Consider the following 13,680-nt stretch of genomic DNA (forward strand, 5'->3'; position numbering starts at 1 on the left):
CATTAATGGTGAATTCTCTGGCAGCTGCTCTATTCCCATGTTGTTGCAGTATATTAATGACTAACCTCGTATTGTGGATGGATTATCTCAGTTGTTCTCCTGACTGAAGTTTGGTCCGTTTACAGCATCCTGCCATGCGATTGCATTTGTCTCTAACTATCAGGAACTTTAACGTTAACTTTTATAAGTGGAAAAGTGTTAGTGTTCGTCCTCCAGCTTCACTGTTTATGTTATGCTAACATAGCTGTGTCGCTAGCGATCACGTAGCACATCATTATATACCAGCTAGCCCAACTTCAGTAACCCTACAAACGTCACTGCTGTTTAGTTTCCTGTCTTCATTTATGTTGGAAGTGATAGCAGAGCTGTACGTTTGATTTTTTTCAGAAATCTCTCAGTCAGAACATGCAATATCATGCTTAGGTAACTAGCGAAACTAGCGAGCTAACTTCCGCTAGCTTCCTGCTAACTTCTAACTCCGTTAAATGTAATAACTTTTGTTTTCATGGATGCCTGGAAGTTAAACTTTATAGTTACACCCGGTAAAGCAGCAATGCTGATCGTTTTATTAAAGATGAAAGAATTTATACAGTTTTTAACTCTAAGTGATGCTGCAGTGTTGTTTGACCTGAAGCATACGGAGTTTAGGACCCAGATTACTCCCAGATTTAAGAGCATCTTAGTCCGACAAATATGACAATAACAACGGCCGCTTGCATGTTCTGCAAAAAAATGTGCTTTGTTGTGTATCTGACGGACAAACACCAAACCAGTTCCACATCACGGAAGTTGCACCATTTTTACAAACCAATTCTGGTTCATCTGTTTCACTCAACAATCGGCCATGTGCGTATGAAAACAAAGGCACTGCGCATGCGCGTTTTACTCCCATTCTATCGCGATATTTCATTTTGCTATCGTTGCCTAACATTATACCGGTATTACCGTGAACGGTATAATATGGCCCAGCCCTACTTGGTACCATAGTTTAAATGCCACACCCTCTCTTAATTATTTTTGCTGACCATATAAATCCCCTTATGGCCACAGTCTAACCATCTCCTGATGGCTGCTTCCAAAGCATTAATGTGCCATGTCACAGAGCTCAGATCATCTTGAACTGGTTTCTTGAACATGACAATGCACTCAAATGGCTTCACAGTCTGTAGATACCAGCGAGTTGCACTAATAAAGTTGACACTTGAGTCTAGATAACAGATTAATTAAAAGCAGTTACACTTAGCAAAGGTTGGAAAGTGCATTCTCGTGTAATCGTGTTTAAATACACTCTTTTTAAAATCCTGAAATGTAGTTTATTGCACAACACAATTTCTACCTGTCTCCTTTCTGTCCTGGATAAGATCCGATATCTTCATTGTTTCTTGCAAAGGTATGTATGACACTGGTGCCTGAATCTGGGCACAATAAACCCACTGGTGTCTCCGGATACTAAAGTTTAACAGTACATGCCCAGCTCATCTGCCCCTTACTATACCTTCCCAATCAAATAACCTTTGACATGCTCAGATGCACCTGTCTACTGTGACCCAAATCAATCATCTCGCATACATTTGCAGGAAACTTCCGTGAATTTATGGGAACTCATGCTGGGACAAGTGGATTGTCAGGTAGTAAATTTCCTTCTAGTTGCTTTAACTTAAAATAGAATCTCCCATTTTTCTCTTCTATTGTAATTGGTTGCACCATTTAATTTTGCCCTGCCCTCCGTGCATCCACGCATGACACCAAATACCTGCATGCACCAAACAAGAATGACATTTAGAACTTGGAATCTTTCATGTTTAATTTCCACAGATGAAGCAGATCATTCAGTTTTGCGTTGGTCTGTATTAAAATTATGCATAGTACTAACAATATGTACTCGTCCACCTAACCAAAAGAAGAGACACCAGTGGATTGGGTAATCAGTAGGAGTGCTGGTTTTTCTGATGTTTCCTGTGTCGACTGTTTTAAAAGAAATAAAAACATATTTACTTGCTGTAAGTTGGTAATTTTTTTATTTATTTTACCAGCTCAAAAAACAACAACAAAAAAAAAAAAAACAGTTTTGAAGACAAATCCTTTAAATTTAACATTACTGGCTGTTACTGTCTAGTCTTTGGTTTACACTGTTTCTTCCTCTTCCCAGGGTCAGTAACTGATAAGCCACCAGGGCCACCAAACACAGATAGAAAAGGTGAGTTGTGATCTGCTGTTATGTGTGCATGTACCCTAAAAGTGTTTTGACCTGATTTTACTCCATGTGATCCATGCAAAGTCAACATTTGTGAAGAACACAAACTTACACGTACTGGCCTTCACTGTTAAAGGGAATCTAAAAACAACACCAAGAGATGTTTCCCCCCTTTTATAAGATGCAAATGATGCTGAATTTATTATAAAGATCTCAAATATATGCACCACTGTCTAATGCATCCCTCAAGTGACAGTTCATCTTTAACCATAGCAGTTTTAACAAATCTGTCCAAAATCTTGACTGGTTTTGCTCAAGTTATGCTTTTTTCCCCACCCTCCAGGAATGGTAAAATATGGAACATTATAGAATTAATTCAAGAAATTAAAGAAACACTGAGGAGACTTTCTACTGAGCCTCTAAAAATCGGTCTTTGCTTCAGAAATCTCACAGAAAACAGATCTTAAGGAATTTCTTTAAACTGAAAAAAAGTGGGCAGTCTCTCGAAGCTTCTCTGCCGATGCCGTTTCACACCACTTGACAATTGCAGTAAGTTACAGGTTATTTTGACATGCTTATCACACTCTAGCAGGGTTTACACATAGACTTCTCATGTATGGTAAATTAAGAGAGATATTTAATAAACAAAACAAAAACGCTGCTGCTCATTCTTTGTTTCACCTGGGTTTACACCAAGACCGACCCAGTGACTACTGCATTTTATTTACAGTTCAACCTGAATAGGTCAGTTTGACCTCAGGTTCTTTAACATTACTGACATGTCATCTGATTTAAGAACTTAACATTAGTGTTTATCTCCAATCAAAGTTTCTCTGTTGTTTGCTTTTGATTGAATTATTTCCCAAGGAATTTTCCAGATGCTACAATACCGCATGTGGGTGAGTATTCTAGGCAGTTCAATTCACAGCATTACATGAGATCCTTTAAAGTTTTGCAACTCTACCTAAAAGCTTAGCTACTTTAAATTTTACCAGTTTTCCCTACAAGGTCACCCTCTTTGGTGCCCCTGGGTTACTTTCAATGCAGCTGCAGTTTTTAGAAATCAGTTCTACTCTAACTGCAAGGGGTATATAAACATGGACTTTAGACTTTTGTAGGGAGCAAACTATCAACTTCTACGTCACTGCAGAGTATAGTGGAGAATGAGAGCTGGGGCTCTGGCTCCTGAGACCAAACAGCAGTTTTTGACAGAAATTTCCATCCAAAGGCAGCAAATGACAGTCACGACCATGCTCATCATTCACAGGGTTTGAATTTGCCTTGATAGGATCTGACTGACAGCATGGAGGTCTACTATATTGCACAGAGGGAAAAGATTAGGTGTGCACTGTGCACATGGTCACAGTGAATTGAAATGCAGGAGTATTTTCACCTCGCCAATAAAAGCTTTGCTCACCTGCCACTTTGAAACAGTGTGCGATTGTGGGCTACATAGCAAACTCAAAAGTCTTCATGTGATAACAGAGGGGGACTTCCAGAAAGCATTCTTGAATCTTTAATAGGCAGAGTTGCAAAACTTTATAATCACATCTATAAATGTAAAAAAACAGACTTGAAATGTTTTTAGTTTTTGCTTAACAGTTAAATTGTTGTATTTTTGTTATACCCATATGAACTTTAACATTGCCAGAATTTAATGTGTTTAAGGGAGGAAAGTCAAATATTTAGTTAATAATTTACCAAGAAAACTGAAGACAGCAGTTTATTTGGCCCTCAGTGTGGGAGCAGAGACACAAATATTTTACCAGTGTTTAACTGTAGTGAATAAGAATAAACGTTTATACTGTGATCTTCAATTTTATTACTTGTAGTTTTGGTTAGTAGTTAAAGTGAGCTGCATATTTGCATCTGCCAAAAACAAGGGAGTCACGACAACTTCTAAGTCTCCTTCTACACTGGCATATTTTACGAAAGGAAAAAAGAGGAAAATATTGCTTAATTAGATTCTTCTGTGGCTTATTAGTGTTTTTTATTTTAGTGTCCGAGACAGTTAATTATCTAGTACTTCATGTGTTTTGAAGACTTTGCCCCGAGGATGATGCTTGAGTGATGCGTATCCGCTTGGGAGAATAAATGACCTCGTATTATTTTTGTAAAAACTCGTGTGATTCCATTTTAAACTGGTTTTGTTATATATCCTTCTACTTAACCAAGGTGTGAAGGAGTAATTTTCCAGCGTGACGTGATTGTAAACTAACGATGAGACCATCACCGAATTCACTTTGGTAAATTCCCTGGACATCCATGAGTATATTATTTCCAAATTTTAATGCATTCAAGGAACTTGAGATCTCACCAAAAACAAACATTTTTGGGCAGACTAACCAGTTGACCTACTTCCTAGCGATACATTACAACATAATTTGACAATTAAGAATGACGACACAGACAGTTTCACCTCTTTGCATTAACTGTGGATGCAGCTTTCTGATGCTACATCTGCACTGCATTTGTCCTGAGGAGCGGTGTCCTCCTCGTGTGAGTGTCTGGGTGTGTGGTTTACACTGCGAGTGTGAGTGAGTGTGCTAAATGTGCAGCTGATCATGTTGGTGTGAGGATGATTTATTGATGCATGTGTGCAGGACCACATGTGGGTGTTTGTCTCTCTCTCTCTCCTTTCTATATTATTCAGTCTGTCTGTCTGTCTGTCTTGGCCGGGCCATGTGCAAATCCCAACCATTCAACAGTTCTGGAGAGTAGATTGTATTAACCTCAATAATAGTAGTCTCTTTCCGTTTCTTTCTCACCCTTAACCCAGATGATGGCTCCAAGCCCACACCCACCATGGAGACTCATGTCCCCCCTGAGGGTGATGGTAAGCCTCCTCAATAACTCCTACACAGTCGCTTAGATAATTAGTGTGCATACGGTATATTTATAATGACTCATAGGTTTAAAGGCAGCTGACAGCATTGCTCCTTTGTGTGCTTACATCCCATGTCTTAAGAATGCACCATTACATCAAATGGAAAAGGCCAGATGTTAAAATACCAAATGATACATTTGATATTTTTGGAAAAACTGGGATCTTGGATGCAATTTTAGCTTTGGTTTTGTGGGCAAAGCTTGGCTGTGCATGTTGCTTTTCAAATAAGTAGCTACTGGTGAGGTTAAATAAAGCACGGCTGTGTGTAAAATTTTCTCGAGATCACCTAAATGTGTGAAAGCTATTTGTCTAGAACTTGTCATTCTGTCGCTGCAGAGATAACTGCTCCAACACTATGGATAAAACAGCTGGTTTACAAGGAGAACAAAAAGAACAGCTCCTCTTCCAGGAAACCAGGTGAGTGAAAGAAAAATTTTCTGCTTATTCTACACATATTCTCTAAAATAAAGGCATTAGGGGTATGCATTAATTTGCAAGTTTGTGTGCGTGAAGCCCTTAAAATATAGCATTGTTGGATGCTGATAAACTCAGCTCTTCTCTGCCACACTTTTTACATACTCAGGCTAAATAATTAGCCATACTGACCTTTGGAAGATATGAAAGCTATCAGAGAAGTTGCTAGAACCCTAAACAAAGTATATATAAACGTGGCTCCGGTGTAACCAGTTTCAAAACCACCAGCTTGCCATGAAATGTAATCTGTTTTAACTTGAAGACAGACCTACACTGCCAGGGTTATGTTTTGTGGTTTCCTTTGGTGTAATTTGTTTAGCTTTCTCTGTCTCCTTTTTAATTACGCCTTGACGTGTCCACTAAACTCTGGGAGGTTTGATGGCTGTACCAAGTCGAGGAGTGAATGAAGTGTGGCCTGTGTGAGCATATGTGTATTAGGAGTAGATGGATATATTGGTTAGCTGATATATATGGGTTGATGTAAATCTTCAAAAGTCTAAAAACAGTCTATTTTCTTCAATAATAAATCTTTCATTCAGACTGTATCTCCTAAAGATGGAAAAAATGGGGGGGGGGGGAAAAGTGCAAATCAGGCACTTACTGTGTTTGTGTTGAGCTATAATGTTTCCACGAGTGTTTAAAAAAGCATTTATGATTTAATCAGACTTTCAGGAAATCAAATACCCATGAAAACTGATGTGGAAGCTTGCAGACTTGTAAGCCCCGTAGTTTTTGCCGTTAAAATACTGAAAGGAAAAAAGAAAAAAATTCACCACATCTCACCAGTAGTTTGTCTGCCCGTCTTCTTGCACACCTCAGTATTTTGCATCTAAATATTGTTGAGGCATCTATGTAATCTCACAACTCTTCTTTCATCCTAAACCTTTTTGTCTGCCATTTACCACAAAATCTGATTTTACATGCTACGCTGCAAACAATGAGGCATACAAATACTTGATTGTACCTTGGGGTTTCCTGGGATTATGAATGATGGTGATGTGGCAGGGGAAACTGTGGTCAGCATTGAGGGGTGTATTTTATCTAAGAGGTATTTGCTGTGACAGCTCTTTGAAACTTCTGTGGAAACACCAGCTTCCCGTTTCAAATTAGCATCCGGTGTCCTCAAAGGACAAGCGACAAGGCCGAGTGAGGGGGAGATGTCATCACATTTGAGGCATGAGCGATGTGTGTGTGTGTGTGTCTACATCTGCATGTGATTGCAAACCGCGTGTGTGTTTGTGTGTGTTGTCAAAGGAGATTGTGTGCCTGTGCCTAATTTAAAGTTGGAAAGCAAATAACAGTTACTGGAGGAAGTGTACTTAAACCTCTTCTTCTTTTGGCTGCTCCCTTTAGGGGTCACCACAGCTGATCGTCTGATTCCATCTCATTCTATCCCAACCATCCTCCTCTGCCACACCAGCCCTTTTCATATCCTCCTTCACTTCATCCATGAATCTCTTCTCTGTGGTCTTCCTGGTTTCCTCCTGCCTGGCAGTTCCATATTAAACATCCTTTGTCCAATATATCCACCATCCCTCCTGTCTGCACATATCCAAACAATCACAACCGTTCCTCGCTAAGTTTGTCTGTCTTCTCTAATCTTGTCCATCCCGTATATTTAGCGCTGCCCTCTCCAGCTCTGCCTGTCTTTTTGTCAGTGCCGCCATCTCCAAAAAATACATCATAACAGGTCTCACTACCATCTTGTAAACCTTCCCTTCTACACTTCATGCTATCCTTCTATCACAAATCACCCCCTCCACTCTTCTCCACCCACCCCACCTGCACTCTCTTCTTCACCTCTCTTGTGCAGTGTCCGTTGCTTTGGATGGTTGACCCCGGGTATTTAAAATTGTCTCCTTCACTTTTTCACCCGTTTCCCTCTCAGTCACACACATGTATCCTGTCGTTCTTTCATTCCTCTTCTCTCCAGAGAATACCTCCACCTCTCCAGGCTCTCTTCCATCTGCTCCCTACTCTCACCACAGATCATAACATCATAGTCAAGGAAATTCCTGCCTGACCTCATCTGTCAGGCAGTGTCATCCCCAGTGTAATCCCATCCCCACTCTGAACCCATCTGTCATTCCCACCCCACACCTCACCGCTGTCTTACTGTCCAGCAATACATATCCAGCACCACCCTCTCTGCCATTCTCTTGGCATCATATGCTTTCTCTAGATCAGCAAGAACACTGTGTAACTCCTTTTGACCTTCTTTATACTTTTTCACCAATACTCATGAATTCTGATCTTAACCTAGCTTCAGCGTTATCCCTCTATAGCTACAACAGTTTTGCACATCATCCTTGTTCTTGAAAACTTGTATCAGTACACTTCTTCTGCTTACATTCTTAAGTGCACTGGCTCTTTTGTAATTCTTTAATTTAATGAGCTAGTTACCAGTGCTGGGTAATGTTACTTTTAAGAGTACTTGTTACGTTACAAAATATCCACGATATAAATAATTTCTTATGTTACAATGTTACCTATTTAAAAAAATTACTTTTTATTGTACTTTGAGATACCAGCATTCACAATTCTTTGCACATGTTGATTATACTGTCCATGTAGCTTACTGTACATTTCAGATAAAGAAAAGAAGAGGTAAGATATATTTTGTTTTGGTGGGAAAACTCCTTTGTTATAGCAGTTCAAAGTTCACAACAAACATATCGTTAGCTTCATAGCATAATTGCCTAAGTCATTTGACTAAGTCAATGACTTAGGCAATTATGCTATGAAGCTAACGATATATGAAATATGTAGAAGGGCATATAACTTACATATAATACTGTATGAAAAATTAATTAGGTAAAAACTAATCTGAAATAAATACAATAAAGTAAAATAAGTATATTTTACTTTAAGTATTAGTAATATTACAATAAGTGAAAAAGCTACTCTCAGTTTAGGGGTGAAATAAACTTAACATGAGAGGGCAGGACTTCTAAATGTAGTGACTTTACCTCATTGCAAAGCAGGTTGGTACTGATAGCATCTCTTCCATTAACAGTGGCAGCTGTAGCATTGTTTGCTGGTACTTTTTAAGGCAGAGGTCACATTTTGCATGTGCATTTTATCTGCCAAAAAAAAAAAAAAAAAACAGGAAAAAATACCTCAACAATGTAAAGATTAGGGATGGGTATCGTTTAGGTTTTATCCGATACCGGTGCCAAATCGGTACTTTTGAAACTGTGCCGGTGCTTAAACGGTGCTCGAACCGGTGCTTAAAGAATGGAGAACACAAACTTTGTCCAAAAATCTCTCATGTTCAGCTGTTTTTTTTGTAAAAAGATAACAATGTGTGCCTTTTCTGCAGCTATGTGGCATATATGGTATCACTCTTGGCTGGAAGAAGTGCTTAATCAATGGAAAAAACACAAACTTTGTCCAAAAACCTCTCATGTTTAACTGTTTTCCACTTTTTCTTTGGTCATTTTAGCCTTTTTGGCCAGGGTGAAGGGAGTATCTGCCATCAAACAAGAAGACAGCCACGTAACTACGACGGTGTTTGCTAGTTCACCTTACATGCATTAATGTAATAACGTGGTTAGCCTACTCAACGTAAATTACACACGAACAACATGAAGCTACTCACGCAGAGAAGAACGGCTGCTGCTGCATCATCATCCTCATCATTTCTGCTACACTGGCAGGGCTAGGGGCCAGGACTCTATTCTTCGGGTTTTTGGGGGATGTTGCTCCGGGTCCGATAACTGGCAACCCACCCGACGTGCACGGTGTGAGGTCTAGCAGCAAACTATCAAATACAGCGCATTTCTCGGCTTTTAAAAAAACCGCTATGCGTCGCCAGCTGTTTAATCGGATTCTTGGTGTTACCTCCTTTGACAGTATCACAGTATCAGCTTAAAGCACTTGTTGCAGGCTGCTGAGTTTGCATATTTTGCTGTGAAGTACAGCCAGACTTTTGACCGCTTCGCCTTGGGCATATTTAATCTGTAGCTCTGCTCTAACAGAACGTACGTACCTGGCCCCGCCTACTATCCTCGGAAACGTAAAATGATTGGCTAGAAGTGTATCACAGCTCAGGAAAAAAAAAAGCACCGAAATAAAGCACCGAAATGTGCGCTGCTTTTCGGTCTGGTTACTACCGTTTATGTCAGAACCGGTGCCATCATGGCACCGGACACCGGTACCCATCCCTAGTAAAGATCAGTCACAAATTCTTTTAGCTACAAGACTTTGTGGCAACAAAGGAACAAAAACACATCTATCACTTTTACCCATCAGCCGTAAAAGGCTCTCGGACCGTTGTCATTAGCTGGAGGTGTGGGTGCCGTTGACGCCCATGTTTGTCAATGCTGTAACTGGAGAACGAGGCGATATAAGAGTTTCAAATTGATGCCAAAGGTGTATCTACTAAAAATCTCAGCTGGATTTGAATTGCAGTAGCATCAACCTGAAGGTTAAGGTCAGAGGTCAAGTCTTCTGAAAATCTTGTGAATGCGATAACTCAAGAAGGAAATCAATAAATTAAATAACTAATTTGTAATTTGTTAGCTCCAGCATACACAATTACAGCGTGTCTTCTGATTGGTTAGTAAAAAAAAAGTCCATTGTTTGTCTTTTGTTAATATCCTTAATGCTTTGCCTTCTTCCTTTTTAACATGTTTTGAAAACATTAAAACCCTAAAAAGATTTAAAACCCCATTCTTCTTCACTGCAAAAACTTCCCTTTCTCATACTTCATTCATGGATCCATTCTGTCTTTAGAATTTTCTAGCAATTTTGTAATTTTTATAATCATTTAACCAAGAAAAAAAGTACAAGCTGATCATTTAAATGCCACAGCCTAACTTTATGACCACAGTTTATTAATCTTCAAAAGCTTCCACCAGCAGGATAACACACCATGTCACAAACATCAAATAATCTCAGACTGGTCTCTTGAACATGACAGTGAGTCCATTGTACTCAAAATGGCCTCCACGGTCACCAGATGTCATTCTAATAGAGTAACTCCATATGGTGGAACAGGAGATACACATCGTGGATGTGCAGGTCACAAATCTGGAGCAACTTTGTGACGCTGTCCAGTCAGCACAGATCAAAAATAAATTAAAAATAATCAAGGCAGTTCTAAAGGCAAAAGCTGTCCAAATGGGTACTAGCAAGGTGATATATTGTTGTATTATATTCATACACATACACTCACTCACTCGGGCAATTCGGCACGCGAAAGGGAAGAGACAGCGAATAAATCTCTCTACCCACCAGGCAATTTCTCCACTTGACTCTAGAACAAGGGCAGAGACTGGCAGGGCTCCTTATACTGACAAACTGCTTTATTAACTTCTGGATAAAATCATTTCTAAGCAGAGAAGATTTGGCATAACAGTCCTTATTTAAACCTTCCTGTCTTTAAATACAAAGTGAAATAACCTGAGTCCTAATGGAGCAGACATCCCGCACGCACATAAACTGCGTTATTCATTTACAGGCTTTGTCTCTGGACACTCAATAATTCTGATTTAGAGCGATGTGGAGATTGTGCTAGTGAAATGTGTTTGCTTAGGCAAAGCAAAGCAAGGTCCATTTTTCAAACAGATGCTGTGTTGCCAGACTTTGACGTGCTGTTGATCAAATGTTGCAAGCAGGGGGAAGCGCTCTGTCATGCAGCTCATTTTTAAAAGTGTACAGAGAAGCAGAAACTTAAAAACCACCACTCCTCTCTTGTGGTGAAGCAAACAAAAGAAAAACAAAAATGCTGAAGGGATATAATGCGATCATGTCATTAATGCGCATGATTTTGTTTAAACATTTGCAGTCTTAAAAAGACTTTTGTTTCTTGTAATCCCATTTACATGTCATGCAAGAGGGCAGGATGCACTTGTTTAACTTTAAAGGGCAATAAGTGTGCACAGAAACAGGTTTCGGCTGTTCGGTTGATGTGTTCAAAAGTTACACCATCTTTTTAATGAGTCTCTATCATCTCAATGCTTTTGTTGTGTTGTAAAGACAAACACATGCACCTATATACATCCTCACAGAGTTCCTCTATTACTAACATTTCTGCCATCTTAACTGCAGAGAAGGCAGACAATGTTGCAGTGATTACCCAACAGCTGAAAGCCATTGAAGTGAAGTGAAAAAGAGAGCAATCGGAGGGGGGAGAGCAGGTTTAAAGACAGAGGAATTAGAACGGAGGGAAGCAGGGTAAAAGAAAAAGAAAGAAAAAGATGTAGAGGAGTGGAGGAAAGGACTGAGAAAGTGAGAGTGGTCACAACAAGCATAGGAATAAAGAAAAAAAGGAGATTAAAAATTATTTTGCTAAGGCTGAAGCCTCAGTAACAATGGCCAAAGTGAGACGTATAAAATGGGGCAAGTGTGTTATCAAAGATACTGCAGACAGCCATCTTTTGTTCATTATCAATTTGCCCTGAAGAAAATCACAACAACAATGATCACATTGTTACAACTGTTCCTGACTTCCACTTGTGTGGGTTTCATTTTTTTCCCCAAACTACAATATTTGTTTTCTGAGGGTTTTGTGTTTCTTGTCTTTCAGTTCCTGTCGAAGGAAGGGAAATAAAATTGAAAAAGAAACAAAAACAAAAAATAAATAGAGCAGAAATGCAGATATCCAAGGCAGGCCTGGATGACGTTGATTGAATTTCATGTCCACACAAAACTGAAAGGATTACATTGCAAGCATCCAGCCTTTTTCCATTTATATGTACAAAAACAATTTTCTTTTGGGAATCCTAGTGCCTGGCGCCAGCATAACCTCTGTATAATAAACAGTGCTAAATAATTTGGATGTGAAGGAACCTTGGCGAGGACAGCACTAAGAACACTTGAGTATGAGTCCTTACAGGACAAAAAATGTTCTTTAGTGCAAGGACACGTTTAGCTCTGTGCTGGCAGCCACGCTCAGGAAATCTGACCTCCCCACCTCCCACTCTCCTCCGCTAGGTCTCAGGCCTTCTGCTGAACCTGCCACCACCGTCATCTCCACCTTTATTAACTTCACCATGGATCGTGATAAGAGAGTATTGTGTTTTGCACACAGTCACTGCCAAAACAAAAAGAAACAGAAGTAATGACATGCTAGGTTTTTCATGACCCAGTATTCTCAAAACGCCACCTATAAAGTTTTGCGCTCATGATATCAGCTTGATTATTGCGTGATGCGGACAAAGCAGGGCACTTGTTTAAGCTGGGGATGAAAGCGAGGATCGTGTACAGCAGTCAGTCAGTCAGTGTCACAGAAAGACTTGCATCTTGGAAAAATTGTGGAAGACTCAAAACAATTCTGTCACTTCTGTAAAGTTGACTGACGTGAGTACAGAGTGCTCCACCAGCTGTTTAGACTTTTTCCCCTGCTCAGCTTTGCAAAACTGGAAACAAAGCAAAGCAAAAGATGAATAATGTTGCTGGAGTAGCTAGGTGGAACTATTAAACACAAGACAGCCAGTATCGTAATACTATCTGGTTACCATTGGCTGTTTACACTCTTTTCCTGAACTTCCATCCAGTGACATCAGGCATCTCGTGAAAGATGGCAGCCGTGATTGATCAGGGACCAGTGTAGATCTGTCATGTGTCTCAGTCATAAAAAGACAAGTTTTTATGACTAAATGGATACGGCAGCCATTGTAACAGACAATAATATTCTGTACTCTAAGCACAGCATTATGATTTAAATGTCAGCCTTTAAATCAGCACTGTGATTTTTATTATTATTTCCTGCTAAGGTTCCAGAACACTGCTTTCTGTGTTATTGTGAATTTGTAAAAAGACCATGATAGTATCATTATATTTGCTTTTGAAATACAGGTGTAGGAAAGAGGAGAGGGAGTCTATAACCATGTAGAAACGAGTTACACAAGGTATTATGTGTGTAATTTAAAAACTTCAAAGCTACTGTCAGGTACAACTTCTTAGTAATGGGTTGGACCTTTTAAAGCCTTCAGTACTGCTTTCATTGTTTTTAATGTTGATTGTATATGTTGCTGGGGACGTTACTCAGAGATTCTGGTCCATATTGGCATGAGTCGTACCACATCCTGATCCACTAAAACCCCAAGGTTGTTCTATTGGAATGAGCTCTGGTGACTGTGGAGGCCATTTAGGTACAAGAAACCAAGAAATGATTGGA

At 39.6% G+C, this 13,680-nt stretch overlaps 1 protein-coding gene across 10 annotated transcripts in view; it reads left to right on the plus strand.

The window, feature by feature from the left end:
- smoc1 (SPARC related modular calcium binding 1) overlaps nt 1-13,680 on the plus strand; it is a 62,152-nt gene that overhangs the window by 28,635 nt on the left and 19,837 nt on the right. For 4 of the 10 annotated variants that reach the window (XM_080870546.1, XM_080870540.1, XM_080870543.1 and 1 more), the window contains exons 6-9: nt 1,578-1,628; nt 2,150-2,197; nt 4,938-5,030; nt 5,418-5,498. In XM_080870546.1, the coding sequence (XP_080726672.1) occupies nt 1,578-1,628; nt 2,150-2,197; nt 4,938-5,030; nt 5,418-5,498 (273 nt within the window). The remainder of the gene's footprint in view (nt 1-1,577; nt 1,629-2,149; nt 2,198-4,937; nt 5,031-5,417; nt 5,499-13,680) is intronic. The other 6 variants (XM_080870544.1, XM_080870545.1, XM_080870547.1 and 3 more) reach the window with 5 other exon arrangements.

Source organism: Rhamphochromis sp. 'chilingali', assembly GCF_963969265.1.
Source record: "Rhamphochromis sp. 'chilingali' genome assembly, chromosome: 21".
Taxonomy (NCBI): Eukaryota; Metazoa; Chordata; class Actinopteri; order Cichliformes; family Cichlidae; genus Rhamphochromis; species Rhamphochromis sp. 'chilingali'.